The sequence below is a fragment of the Hylaeus anthracinus genome, unplaced genomic scaffold, assembly GCF_026225885.1.
Source record: "Hylaeus anthracinus isolate JK02 unplaced genomic scaffold, UHH_iyHylAnth1.0_haploid 11994, whole genome shotgun sequence".
Taxonomy (NCBI): Eukaryota; Metazoa; Arthropoda; class Insecta; order Hymenoptera; family Colletidae; genus Hylaeus; species Hylaeus anthracinus.
Genome location: NW_026534341.1, coordinates 1,314,414 through 1,329,016, shown reverse-complemented (window position 1 = coordinate 1,329,016; position 14,603 = coordinate 1,314,414). Strand labels below are relative to the sequence as shown.

General features: G+C 39.9%; 2 protein-coding genes across 6 annotated transcripts in view; one reads left to right on the top strand and one right to left on the bottom strand.

Annotated features, from left to right (window-relative positions):
• Positions 1-447: 447 nt before the first annotated feature.
• Positions 448-7,345, top strand: LOC128889015 (uncharacterized). 4 transcript variants are annotated; one of them, XM_054146293.1, is made up of 14 exons: positions 448-536; positions 659-875; positions 1,189-1,423; positions 1,509-1,711; positions 1,789-2,069; positions 2,164-2,428; positions 2,513-3,243; positions 3,519-3,791; positions 4,377-4,634; positions 5,250-5,546; positions 5,646-5,863; positions 5,974-6,090; positions 6,187-6,305; positions 6,388-7,345. In XM_054146293.1, exons 3-14 carry the CDS (start codon positions 1,215-1,217, stop codon positions 6,558-6,560), a joined length of 3,144 nt encoding a protein of 1,047 aa, XP_054002268.1. In that variant the 5' UTR covers positions 448-536; positions 659-875; positions 1,189-1,214; the 3' UTR covers positions 6,561-7,345. The 4 variants fall into 4 exon arrangements, with proteins under 4 accessions (XP_054002268.1, XP_054002264.1, XP_054002265.1 ...); XM_054146289.1 differs by having other exon boundaries at positions 5,238-5,546; XM_054146290.1 differs by having other exon boundaries at positions 659-925; positions 5,238-5,546.
• The window catches only part of LOC128889016 (follistatin-related protein 5-like), a 53,555-nt gene continuing 46,068 nt past the window's right edge, over positions 7,117-14,603 (bottom strand). For both annotated transcript variants that reach the window (XM_054146295.1, XM_054146294.1), the window contains 14 exons: positions 13,513-13,737; positions 13,125-13,309; positions 12,670-12,804; positions 12,401-12,533; positions 12,052-12,212; positions 11,868-11,991; positions 11,497-11,790; positions 11,109-11,230; positions 10,681-10,818; positions 10,372-10,587; positions 10,138-10,288; positions 9,861-10,061; positions 9,620-9,766; positions 7,117-9,474 (listed from right to left, as the gene is read on the bottom strand). In XM_054146295.1, coding sequence (XP_054002270.1) covers positions 9,245-9,474; positions 9,620-9,766; positions 9,861-10,061; positions 10,138-10,288; positions 10,372-10,587; positions 10,681-10,818; positions 11,109-11,230; positions 11,497-11,790; positions 11,868-11,991; positions 12,052-12,212; positions 12,401-12,533; positions 12,670-12,804; positions 13,125-13,309; positions 13,513-13,737 — 2,462 coding nt within the window. In that variant the 3' untranslated portion in view covers positions 7,117-9,244. The remainder of the gene's footprint in view (positions 9,475-9,619; positions 9,767-9,860; positions 10,062-10,137; positions 10,289-10,371; positions 10,588-10,680; positions 10,819-11,108; positions 11,231-11,496; positions 11,791-11,867; positions 11,992-12,051; positions 12,213-12,400; positions 12,534-12,669; positions 12,805-13,124; positions 13,310-13,512; positions 13,738-14,603) is intronic.

Below are 14,603 nucleotides of genomic sequence, written 5' to 3'. Positions count from 1 at the left end.
CATTCGCATTCATTCGATCGGATGTGTACATGTATAAATATTATCGTTGTGTGGAAATTTGTATCGGGGCATTTCCATAAAGCGAAAACTGAATAATAAGGGCAATTTTTAGAAAAATTTTATAGAAATAAAGCTTAAGATCTCGTAATAACTGACGCCAACTAGGGACGTTCCATGTTGTCGAAGAGGAAGCGTGTCTTGGGGACTTTCCCCTCGGTCGGCAAAAATTTCTTTCACCAGGTGTATAAACTGCCATCTTTTGCGTACATATATATTTTTTTTCTAAAATGCGTATAAATAAAAGCGTGCATTTAGTCGAAATTATAACGAAACTAGTATTTGAAATTTTTGGCGCGTAAACGGTATTACCCTAGAGAACAGGAAGTAGCCACATTGCGGATTGAAAAATATGCCAACTTCCTGAAGCGCCGTAAGCGAATCTTCCTTTTCTAGCGCATCCATTGACCATGCCCCATGCCGTTTACTGCAATGGCGGTATAGATATTTCACAAAGAAGAAAGTGGATTTTATGTAAAGTAAGTGGATATTGTTCTTGTTTGTTTTTCTTTGTTTTAACTTACATATCTATATAAATTGCAAACTAGTGTGATCGTACGTGAACGTTTATGTCAAACTTGAGCTGTTGCAACATTTACAGGATGATCACGATTTGAATGGGCAAGGTCTAGTTGTACTTTTATAGCCTACAGAATTCAGTTTCTTCCATATTGATCAGTGTACTAGCCAATATAACATAATTTTACATTTAAAAAGTAAAAGATCCAGTTACCGATGATTATTGTTCCTCGAGGAGTTTATCGCCTTACACGAATAGGACGCCAAAGAATTCGCGGTAATCGTTCCCGACATCTTAGGTTAGGACGATTTTATCTATTGTTTAGTAATTCTCTGTAATTTTAATATTGTAAGTAAAATTTTTGTCTTTAATCGTTTCAGATGTACTGCATCCTATACATATTTTTTATATTTCTTATTTTATTCGTTGTTAAGTTTAGTATCCATAGAAAGTAATTAGACTATGCTTTATCAATTATACCTTAAAAGGGGTTAATGGAAAGAGAAAGTATCAAATAATAAGATCTCATAGTCCTTTTGTTTACAATGTAGCATTGTATAAGTTTTTCGTGCAGTGCTAACGTAATTGCATTGCTATAATTATATTTCTAGGTAATATTTGATATTTTGTTATCTGAATGGACGACAACGTAAATGTCTCAGAAGTAGAAAATATTTCAATGATTGGATCGTCTGGAATTTTTCACCTGCCTGAGGTCCCAGAGATATCAGAGGTATTAGAATCTACTGGTCTCAGTCCATTGACATCTTCCTTAGATCATACGCTTACTCTTCAAGAGGATAAATTACTTTCATCTGAAGTTAATATGGGTATAGAAGATACATGGTACAATTAATATTTTTAACAAGACATTTAGTAACCATTGTATATATAATATATAAGTTACATTACTAATTTAACTTGGATATAGGACGGAAGCGAATAGTTCTACGTCAGATTATGCCATTCCACTTCCACCACCACCCGGTTTAATTGATATCGCAGGCATTGGTGCAGATCCTATCGGCGATAGCGGAACGGGTATAGAACACGGTCCATTCTTACCACCTGGTGCTCCAGCTTTAAACAATTTGTTTTCGGAAGGAGGAGATTCTCAAGATGATTCGCCGATGGGTGGGTATAAACATTTTCGAATGGATTACTCTTTTAAATTTATAATGTAAGTGACATTTTATTTCTTTACTTTTCAGAGGATGTAGTTTTACGCGCGGGTGTATGCGGTCTACATAATCTTGGTAATACTTGTTTTATGGCTGCTGGTTTGCAATGTTTAACTGCAACCCCACCCGTTCTGCGACATTTTTTGGATTTACAGCAGAGGGGGGAGAAATTACCTCCTCCAGGATCGCTGATGGCACATTTTAGCGTGCTCCTTGGAAAAATGTGGTCTGGCAGATACAGTGTCCTCAGGCCAACTGAATTTAAGCAAACCTTAGGGGCGTATCACTCACAATTTAAAGATTACAGACAGGTAAGTAAATTTATCTTACTTTTTGTAAAATTGTTACTTAATCGTTAGTGGAAATATTGGAATAATTATTAAAAATAATAATAATAATTGACAGCACGATTGTCAAGAATTTCTTGCACTTCTATTGGACTCGTTACACGAGCAAATGAACACAGCGAAGTGTACAAAGAATTGTCAAACTCCATCGTCTACAACGACTGCCAACTCGATTAATTCAGTTGAGAATGCAAATGGAAAAGTCATGTCTCCGGTCACTAGTAATTCTAACTGTAATACAGATTTGTTGGAGATGTATGATTGTTTGCCATCGCCGGAATGTCCCAATAGTCCTAATGTCACAATGGCTGGTTCTCCCAGAGGTAGAAATATTCATTACAAATTTCATAAGTAGCAAAAAAAAAACATTATAAAAGATTATTTAATCTCTCAACGTTAACCCTCAGATTTAGATTCGCCAATAGCCGAGTTGGATAGCGTTGCAAATTCACCCCGTGGATCACCTTTCAACGATGGCGATGGCGATGACGATGAAGAGACTCTTGATTCCGATGAAACTGTTGAAGTAAAAGCAAACACTTTCATTCATAATAAAGTTGACGACAAAGGAAATGACGTTACACCTTCGTTGAGACTGGATACGTTAATCGAACTTTCGAAAAACGTTCCCAAATATCACGGGCTTTACGACATTCATAAAGAAGCGAAAACTAGCAATGCGAATTTCTTAGTGACGCAACAGGAATGCAACAATGAGATTCATTATGATTCTCAAAAGTTTCCAAAAGAAAACGCTCGAAGAATGCCTTTGGACAACTCAAATCTAATGGAGAATCATGATTTCGACAATAAAAGTGTCAGTGTGAAAAGAATAAAAGAAGTTAACGTTCAAAAAGTCAATTGTGGTGTAGATTACGCGTCAAGCGGTTCCGATATAGAGTACGACAACGGTTTAGAAAAATGTAATGTAAAACGAATGAGACTCGATGATCAAGAGAAGAATCATAAACGCGACGGTCTTGGAAGCATTAGTACTCAATGCACACGGGTTCAAAGTTACGGAAACGGTGCTATAGCGGCACAAGATGAGATCGAGGCGGATAAACATTGGGCAAAACACTTAAGGTCTAATAGGAGTATTATCGTCGATACTTTTCAGGGACAGTTTAAGAGCAAGGTACAATTTTACAATACTTTTATACCATTTTATTTTATCAAATGGAGACTATACGTTGGGGTAATGTCAAACAATTGACTTTTACCATTAAAGTGTCTCCTAAAATAATTTTCCGTAGCTATACCTTCTTGCTTTGAGAAGCACGAGAGGCAAGACTCATTCTACCGATACATATGATTTCAAATTTATTAAATATATCATGATTTTAGTTGAAATTTTTTACCTGAAACATGCAACAGAGAAGATATTAGGAAATGTTTCCTTCTTCATTGTAGGTTGTTTGCGCGGTATGTAAGCACGTTTCTGTTACGTATGAGCCTTTTATGTATTTATCAGTGCCTCTACCCCATGCAATGGAAAGACAGTTGAACGTTACATACGTACCTGCTAATGGCGATCAACCTATAAAATGTGTTGTTTCGTTAAACAAGCAATCGCGCATTGGAAAATTGAAAGAAGAACTTTTAAAAACGCTCGACAAGGAAAACATTGCAGTAGCAAATATTGCCCTTGCCGAAGTTCTAGAAAATCATATATCAAAGATTCTGGTAAGCTGATAATATGTGTTATTTAATCTGCTATGTATTTAGTGGTTGAGGACACCTAAAGTGCATGTATTACGAATTTGTATTGTTTCAATATAAATCTGCAATATATTCTTCATATGATATTTACGTTGAATATAATATCGAACGTACTTATTTTCGAGTAAGAACAAAGTTCAGTTTCTCTTGATTTTATGTAAAAACGGCGATGGGGTTTTAATCTTTTGTAACAGCATAATTACGGAGGGTGAAGAAAGCGGCTTATCGTACAGTCTTGGTAATCGTTGATACTGCCCTCCAAGAACAATTCAGGATTATGGAAGAACACTCCCGTAACGTAAAGACATAGTTACGGGGCTACAGTTCATCGTACAGATTCGTTTCTCGTTGTTGTCGGGTTCCCTTTCTGTTCTTTCTGATCTTGTTTTTTTGTTGTCTGTTACCTTATTAATAGCCCGCATGCAGTCACAACTCCTTATTTTACCCTTGCACCGTAGGTATCGAGACTTACATACCTTGCTTGCTGTAGCTTATCACACTAGACGGAAATATCACTGTTGGATTGTACATGAAGGTTTTAAATTTAAGGATGACAATATACTGTTGAGACACATCAATGATACGAATCGATCTATATACGCCTTTGAACTCACGGAACCGCCTGACGCTTACACTTCAGTGCCAGATGGTGACGGGGATCGTGTGTTGGACGCCGATGCCTGTCAAAAGTGTACAATTACGGGAGAGGAAGTACCATGTACGATTTGCCTCGAGGAATTTGATGGAGATTTGAAGAGGCACAGCGGGAAGAGCTGTAACGTCGTTATGTGCGATACCTGCATCGAGGTAAACTTCCTTCTACAATTTACTATAATATGATCCTATTGCCATGATACTCGTACAATATATCGATGAAAACGATGTTCAATATATGAAATGAAAAGATTTTTTCGTTAACTTCTCAACTTGTTGTACTATTGCCAACATTTTATTCGCGCATACACGAATACCCAATGATGAAAACGGCAGCTTCAATCTAGCGGTAGGGGTACACCAGCCAAGGTACACAGTTACCACTATTTCACCCCGGGAAGGTCTGAGATTAAATCAACGCACGTTCTAGCCGGACGGTATCATAAGGATACGTACGGGAACCAGAAATAGCTTTGCATTACCAATTAGCCCGGGAAGCTTTGTTCAAGCTGAGGCGTTTGGAAGTGTAAAGATGGAAACCCGTATGATTCGCTATTTGAGTACAATCCGCAAGCCAGACTGCTTATGTTCTGGAACTCAATTCAGACTAATCTGAAGCTGCCATATACTGAGGGTATCTACTACGCACGATATACTTTAATATAGGATATCAGAAATATCGCGTTTATTCCAAGTACAGCAAGTTCTTCGCTTGCTTGGTTAATTCCTTCGTTATACATTATTGAACATTAACAGAACTACTTCAAGGATCATACGGAACCTCACAAGTGTCCAGTGTGTACATCGTACGTGACTGCATCGTCTTTCATTAAAATAGATCAAACGGGCCGACCAAGGCCCGCAGTTAAAATCTTAAACGTACCGTTGGTTCTACGTCACGACACGACCAATGAAACAACAAATAACCGTAAAGGGACAAAGCTTTTCGGTTATCCGCATTTACTGAGATTACCTTCAAGAGTGAACGCTAAAGACTTGTACGATATCGTGAGGAGAAACGTGCCGCACGAAGGAAGTTACACGCTTCATTTTGTTACAGGCCAGGTCAGAGATTTATCATTTATGCTCGCGGATATTGGTGACTTAACGATCGATCGATTTTATAAATTGAAGAGTTGAACAAGTAAAGAGAAATTCTTGTAGGGTCACCATTGTTCTCGTTGTATCTACACTGCGCATTGCACGGGGTGTAGCGTGCCGGAAAATGGGATGGTAGTCTTGCAAAACGGTGATACTTTGGCTGTGCGTTACACGGAGCACGTTCCTAAGATATCACCTCCGATCGATCATGTCAGCGTTAGCAAACAGAGGCCCCATCATCCGCTGTCTTTGTACGACTGCCTTCAAGCATTTAGTCAGAGGTGAACTTTATTTCCAATAATAATAATAATAATAATGATTACGACGTTACGTCCTGAAGATTTTATTTATGCGATTATTATTACAACTTATAATTTCTGTGTATTTTCAGTGAAATATTAGACGAACACAATCCTTGGTTTTGTCCAAAATGCGAACGAAACCAGTGCGCAACGAAAACGCTTACAGTTCACAGATACCCCAAGTTCCTCATAGTGTATTTGAAACGGTACGTCTATTATTAGTTGTACGACAACCTAGAAATTCTACTCTTCTTCGATATGAAATCAATAATTGTTGTTCATTTTTATGACGTCTGTTATAGATTTGTGTTTTATGAGTGTGCTAGCATGAAGTTGGATGACAAAGTCACATTCCCATTAGTTGGTCTAAGCGTAGGTCGACACTTGTACGATCTCTACGCCTGCGTTTGTCATTTCGGAGGTACATATTGTTTGTTTGTTTGTATGTTTACTCGAATGATATCTGAATTCATAGTGTTGTTATATTTCTAATGGAACCGTAGGTGTATCGGCTGGACACTACACGGCGTATGCGAAAAATCCTCGAACCGATGTGTGGTATTACTACAACGATGAAATCACAAGCAGGCAGAAACCTCAAGACGAAGATTTTAGCAACGCTTACATACTTTTTTACAGTCGGCAAGGGACCAATATAAAACCGTGCAATATATAACCAGTGCTGAATCAAAAAATCTGGCAAACCTGGATAAATGCCGATGAGATTAAAAAGGTGGTGAAGAAGAAAGGTTATTGGAAGTTGAAGAAGAGGTTTACCAAGTGTTGCGTTTACGTGTTGATCGGACTACGTCGTGTTGAATGGAAAACTGCTTACGCAATTCATTATCTATTTCTCCTAGTGAACCGCTCGTGGTCCGTCTCCTTCGTATCTCTTTCTCTTCCTTCTATTTTCCAATTTCTCCGTATTCGGAAATTCCACTTACGAACAAGCTACGGACAGTGCAGCGTGCGCGATATAAATGTGTAAATTCGCTGACTGTCGATTACGATTAACCTGTAGCTGTGTGTTTTTCTCCGGCGATTGTTTACTATTCGATCGAAAGATACTTTCCTTACGATGCTGCCGTAATGTCAGTGATGTTTAACGCGAAAGCAGGTTATGTGTGGCGGTACGTTAGTACACTTGAAAAGGACTGAAGATATTTATATCGGATCATAGAGCGTAAAGGTACGGTCGACTTTGTACAGTAGGTGATTAAAAGTAGACAGGATTTTGAACAGACGTAATTTATTAGCGAATAAAAGGTGAACGTTACGACTAGAAGACACTTAAAAATATGCCCGTTTAACGATAGATTGTAAACATTCACTGTATCATCGTTTCATTTTTACTCGAACGGATACAAGACTGCTAACATCTATTTGTAATCTGCATGTACATTGCGTAGCAAAAACGAACGTTGTATTTGCAGATTATTTATTAAATTAGTTTTGTTGTAATTTTGTTACAAGATATTCATTTTACTTGTTATATATGTATACATAAATATATGTATATATATTTATGTATATGTATACATGTATATATGTATATATTAATGCTCGTATTCACACACACATACACACACGCACGCGCACAAAGATGAAACACGCATGCGTATAATACATAATCATCATACCCGTTGTCAGTGTGCTATTTGTGGCCCGATAACTGTATTATAATATCGTCATCCTACACGTTCGAACGTTTTATTGTAAAAATTCTCGCCCCAATTAGAGATGACTATACTGTACTATATTTTTGTGTTCACTCGGATCTTGTAAGTGATTATTCTTCGATTTCTAATCAATTAATTAGCTAGCAATATATAATAATATATATATATTGACTATATATATCATAATATATTATTGACTCCCAACATCGTTTCAAAAGAATTTCAACTGTGTCGTTGTAAATAAAAACGTCAGGTTCCCAAGTTTTTCAGGTATCAGTAAAACCGTGTGTTAAATTTACTATCTGTATTAGATAGTACGATATAACGAATATCATGGATCGCTGTCTCGGAAACTAGTTGTATAGTTTATAGCCATTGAAAATTTATTCGAAATATCCCTACATAATATTAAAATAAAGTTCCTGGTAGGCGTCTGTCTGTTTGTTCGGGCTAATCTCCAGAACCATTTGACGGGTTTTTATGCGGTTTTCACTATTATGAAGCATTTCTCAAGGAAGGTATACGTTTATGAAACATTATTCTATGATAAAAGGGAGCCGAATACGATACGAATTTTAACGAAGCTAGTGACGAAAAAACTTCTTTGCTCACGCTTAAAGATATCTCTAAACAGTTTACGGAAGAATTATTGAGCATAAAAAGTTCAACAAAAATGTCCGCGACATATATATATATATCTTTAAAAGACAGCCCACAATAAACGTTTTTATGTTTTGGTTTCGAGTACCAAATCAACGTAAAACTTACGAATCATGTTTTAAAGTAATCACTAAATCCGCATAAAAAGAAATTCGAATTTCCCGCGGGAAATCGGTGTCGCCATCTAGCGGTGAACATGCCGAACTATTTTCTGAGTATGATCAGCGCCTCTATCGGGAAAAGGCTCAAGTGTGTTCTCGATTAGTTCCTTTTCTAACTGCTAGATGGCGCCATTCTCGCGGATTTTTACCGACCTGTGGTAAATTACCATCATGTCGGTAAAAAAAGAACAGTGTAAGTGGCGCCATCTAACAGTCAAAAAAGGAACTATCAAGGACAAACTTGAGCGTTTTCCCGATAGAAGCGCTGACCAAACTCCGAAAATTAGTTCGGTTTCTTAAACGCTAGATGGCTATTCATTCGGGCGAAAATACCGCGAAAACTGTTCTAGTTTAAAAGTTTAAAAAAAAAAGGTTAGAAATATATAGATACAAACATGGAGGATATACGAAAATTGAGGAAAACTAAGGCCACCGATAGAGTAACGATTAGGTACATTAACTGTATGTAAAAGACGATCTTTTGTATGTATGTACATTAAAAAGTCTTATCGATAACGTTTCGCGAGCAAATGTTCGCGTTTATAATAACGATCAAAATGTTCGCACGATGGTGTCGCAAATGCGGCATAATTACTGAAGATCGGTACCGGAAAATTCTTAATGGTTTAACGATAACGACGAATAATGGTGTCGGTGTTTGAATATATTACTGAAAATTTCTTTGAACCGCATCTTCGTCTAATTTAAAGAATCAAAAGAAAGAAAGAATGAACACCGAAAACCGTTTACACTATCTTCTCGATGAAAGAATGCGACGATGCACGATATCTGTATCCCAGTATTTCGCTATTGTTATCTATCTAGACGTTCTGCGTATCGTTGCCAGAATTTTCGATTGTTTAACGTAAAGATACTGTAAACCATACCACTGCTCCGGGATGTACTAGGCCACCGATTTCGCAGTTTATCGTTCGGGTTTCACCGTTCAGGATAAAGAGCGCGTCGTTTGATGGACTGACCATGTATTTGCCAAACACGCCGCTTTGTACGATCGGTCTGTTCGGGTTTCCCCATTTGGTTAAATTTGGCGGCGTGGCTTTTCCTACACCTGTTATCATTTCAACTTTGCCTGCAAAGAAAGAAGTTAAATCGTTTACTTTTTACGAGTTGCCGAAAATTAAATCGGTTGAATCTAATTACTGATTTCAAATCAGAGGGTTCTTTCTGCCTTCTGTTTCTATAATAAGTCACGCGTACGAATATTTGAATCTCACCAGTGGACAAATCGAGGAAGAGGATGTCCTCTTTGTCGATGGATGACGCATAGATGTCATAACCGTGCGTCGTCTGTGACGGATAAAGGGCGATGTCGCTGATATTCAATGTCGTCTTCACGTCAAATGCGAATTTTAAGCCTTCAGCTGCAATGTAAAACGACGCCATTTCGGTGAACCGCCATAAACGATAATGGTAAACGTGGCAATAGTAAAGTTTGAGAGAAAATGCTTAAAGTACATGATATTTCTTGCACGACCAGAGTCACGCCTGTGTCTTGTTTGTCTAAGGTGACAAGGTGCCTGGAATCGGGCGATATCGTTGGCCGTCCTAGGAGTTTCGGTTTGTGAACAAGAACTGTGTCGGTGAGATAATCCAACAGTAGTTGACCCGTCGGACGATTGGTAACTGGTTCCCGACATTCGATTATCACAAAACCATCTGAAACGCAACCGGGTTACTTCGAAATTTATGAGACATTATCGTCGACGTAAATGACATTAGAAAGATTACTCACAAAGAACCGAGAATTGGACGTTCTTTGGAACGCAATTGTAAGAACTGAAATCAGCGACACGCGTGTATTTCATGTTCTTTAGATCGAGCTTGTACATGCTGCGTTGGTCCGTGTGACTCACGTAACCGTACTTGAATGGATGATCGATATCCTAAATAGAATATGTACCGCATAAATATAGGAAATCCTCGCCGAAATCAAGCTAAATCGAAGTTGATCAACCGAAAGATTTACTTGTGGTTCTGCTATATAAATGTTTTCGATGATATCAAACTGTGCATCGATTGGCTCCGGTCGGATAGCCTTGTGTTTCTTCTTCTGACCAGCATCCTCGATCACTTGTACCGTTTTCACACCGATGTCCTTTTCATTTCGCCAATTTAATAGCCACACTTGATCGAGGGAAGCTACGTACCAGAGTTGAACAGGATTCTTATCAGTGGGTATCACCTGCGCGTTAGAAATGACCAGTAATTGGTTTGACTTGTTTGTAGCGTACGATACCATACGCGATCGATCGAAAAGAAGAAAATGTTTACTTACATCTACTATAACCATTTGTATCTTGCTAATAACCAGTACCCGGTCTTTGTCGGGTTGGCTGACGTAAACGTACCGGTTTGCAACGTTAATGGCACGTCCCCAGGAGCACGGAACATCTGTGATTCCGCAAACGCGTTCCTAACGTGCAAGAACCGAAAAGTAAACGGATGTATAAGAAGAGAGCAGAGAGGAGAAGGGCAAACTTGAGAGGAAAGGAAAAATTTTAATCTGAATCTGTGATCAAATTATGATTTTCGATGTTTTTTCTAGCTAACGATATATGTACACCGATGCGACGGTAGTGGACGGTATGGAGATGCCGCGCGAAATAACGAAGTTGCATCGTTGCGACGATGCGAAGACGTCGCTTTTTGAATGTAGAGAATAACGAGAATCTGAGCGTATGATAGGTAGATGGATAGCTTTACTTGAGTTCCAGGAATAACGTCCGTCGATCGAATCTCGTGTCGTGGCCGACACGTGGAAGGCTCGTACACCAAAATGCCCCATTCGTGGAAAGAGAAGAACCTGCGCTCCTCGCTTGCGGCTGCTAGATACGAAACAACTATTATTAGCGTCGATTAATCAAGACCGTTTTTGCGATTCTCCACACGTTATAGACCATTCTTGCCAGCCTACGATTAATTCGACTACTTTCCTTAACGACTCTCTCACTGTCTGGCAGAGAACTAAGTACGTAAGTGCAATATAACAGATTGCGCGTTACAAACAAAAAAGAATACTTTCTCCTTTTCGCAGTTTCGTTTATTATTAAAAGTCTGAACGAATGAAAACGAAATACTGCCGATGACTTACTGGACGTAGGTTGTTCTTGAACGACAAGACTGCTGATGTCTCTGGTGACACCACCGACGCTGCTCGCTTGGCACATGTAGGCTCCGGTGTCGGCGTAATCGATAGACTTGACGATCAGTTTGGTGCCGTTGCCAATGAGATCGTATTTGCCCGGTTGCTCGAGGTTCAAAGGTTCGTCATTCTTCAGCCACTCTACCTGCGGCAGAGGCTCACCGGCCACGTGACATTTTACGATCGCCTCTTCTCCCAAGCGTTTCGATTGTAACCGCGGCGTTACTATCACCTCGGGGACAGCTGACCGCAAAGTACCACGAATTAGACAAAACTCGAATAAATATCGTGGCGACGCTGAACGCCGTCGGAGGACTTACTATGTATTGTCAGTACGTGTGTTTGCACGACGTCCTGGTTCCTGATGGCGTGGCAGGTATAATTTCCAGCGTGCATCAGCTGCACTTTCGTTAGGTAGAGACTGCCGTCGCTGAACACTCGTATCTACGGAACATGAAATGGTCAGTTTTTAAGACAGCTATTAAAGTACACAGGGATTCGCACCTCAGGCTCGTTCAGAGTTTCCAGATTGGCTTCGTTCCGTCGCCACACCAATGGCGGTGGCGGTGTACCGGTGACATCGCACTTGATTTCAACGTTATCGTCCACTCGCGCGGATATGTGATTCACCTCGAGAGATTTATCGAGAGACACTACCGAAACGCCTACAAATTACAGGAAAGAAATCAAGGTAAAATCCCTTCTTTTCTCGATATTAAATAATGAATTATCAATTATTTCTTCATCTTCTTCTGTGTATATAATATTGCAATTATACAATACGTGTACAATATAATAAAATTCTCTCTAACTCTGCTCGTTTCCCTTTTCCCCCTACTACAAGCGTACTCACTGTACAGTTTACTGAACGCCATGTAAAATTCGTTCACGTTCAGTTTCCCATCGCCGTCCGCGTCGTCGTAACTGATCATGTGTCCCAGACTGCAGCCTTTGCACAGCTCTTCTAAATCTTCGTTCTCCGCGATCTGAACAGTGAACGCGACAGAAATGATTTCATTTCCGAGCAACTCGATTCCGAGAGTCAGGCGATCGTTGACAAGATGAAATCCCCGAGGAGATATTATTACGATAATATACGATATATACTTGTGGCGTGTATACCTGGTCCAACTCCTCGCGTTCCAAGTTCCCGTTGTTATTCCGATCGTAGTGCGAAAACATTATACTGACAAGGTATTCCTTGCTATGGTTATCTTGGGCCATTAATCTCGCGTGGTTATAGAGAAGCAAATTATCCTGTAGGGAGAACAAGATATTAGCGGATATGCGGCGTTTAATCAAGATTGTAGTCGGTGGATTGCGTTGGCACAGAAGCGGCCGTTTGTTAAGTTCGTTACTCTTCTGGGCAAAAAATACGTGCGATATGATTTTTTATATTATTGTTGGCTAGCGCATCGAGCACGGGCAGGGTCGCAGAAATTTAATGAAATTTTAAAGAAACGTGTAATATACTCAAATAGACGTATTGAAATTCAACAGTTTAAGTTTAGGTTGAAGTTAGTTTAAGTTTGCTGTCCATCCGAACGGTTGAGGATGAATTGTTCGGTGTCTCCTACCTTCATTATTTCGTATTCCTGGTTCGTGCAGCCTTTCGAGTCGAAATCGTCCTTCTCCGGGATCAAGTTATCTTTCAAGTCATCCTTCTCGTGATCCCTGGCTCTCGGATAAGAGACGATGTTCTCAGGCTTGGGTGACGTTCGGTTCGCGTGCATGGTCCTTCGTGTGTGCGCGTTTTCGATATCTAACGATAACAAGTTTAATTACACGGAAGTTTCGTTATCGTTTTCGTATTCGCGTTACATAGATATTTTTCTATTACGCCGTGTGACTTAAACTCGAAGTAATCGCGAGCAAATTATTTCCATGTAAAAATAAAATGTACAACGAGATTAAACAGTTGCCAATGAGAATAAAATAGGAAAAGAATCGTAGCGGAATTCTTACCGTGGTGGAGACATCTCACGAGTCTGCTTCTGGTCAGAGGAGACTCAGAGATGCAGGCCGCTTTGTGGAGTTCGCAATGATTGGTATAGATTTGTCCGTTGCTCGCGCAAACAGGTCGATGCCTTCGTGGACATTTTCGCACACAGCCGCAAAGGGCCACGGTGCCGTTGGGCGAACGCTCGCATTCCCTTCCGGGCCCGCAATATTTCTTTGCGCAGGGATCAACTGTGGCAGAAAAATCGCGGGGAACCGTCAGTTTTCTTGGTCTCTGCTCTCCCTGTTTCCTGTTTCGCCGTAGGCTCCCAAAGACCCTTGAAATCTGTCGCGAACCAATATACATACATATACACAAGCGAACGTATCCGCGCAACTATTCGAGAATTCGTAATGGCCCAGAAATCAAGTTTCAGATCTTCAGAATGGAATCCTCGTACCGAAGGTTCCTACAATTGAGAGTTGTTGAAACTATCGGAGGATTTCGCGTTGTTAAGTATGCATTCCCGCGACGCTATAAATTCTCTCGTTTAATTGTTTCGAGACATTTCAAGCCTCGTCGTTTCCTAAACGGAACGTTCAACGAGCAGGTGGCAATTTTTACGCGACCCGCCGATCGGTAACGTTCATTTCGGCGTTGAATTAAAACGACGCGTCGTGATTCCCGCGCATAATTTTGCCACGGTTTGTTTATTCGGTAACGGTAGTTGACTATATCGATTGGTACGCTTCGATAAAAGTGTGCACGAGCAAGAAATTTGGATGGAAACGCAACAGAGATTACGCGTTACACTCGTTTATGCGACAGGCTACAGGTAATGACGCGCCGAACGTTGAATCCTCGATCATGTGGCGAGAGATAAATCTACTTCTCGCATTTGTAGCGCTACGCGTCACGTGAAACTCTAATTATATTCTTTCGTGTATCGTTTCTCTACGTGCAGATTGGCATGGTTAATACGCTCGCTCGCAAACCCCATTAATTAACGCTCGTGTTCCCACGTGATATTCATAACAAAGCAGCGAGCAATTATGTACATCGTCGATGATAATGAAACGTCGGCGTGGCAGGCGTTAACGCGAATTCTATTATTTTC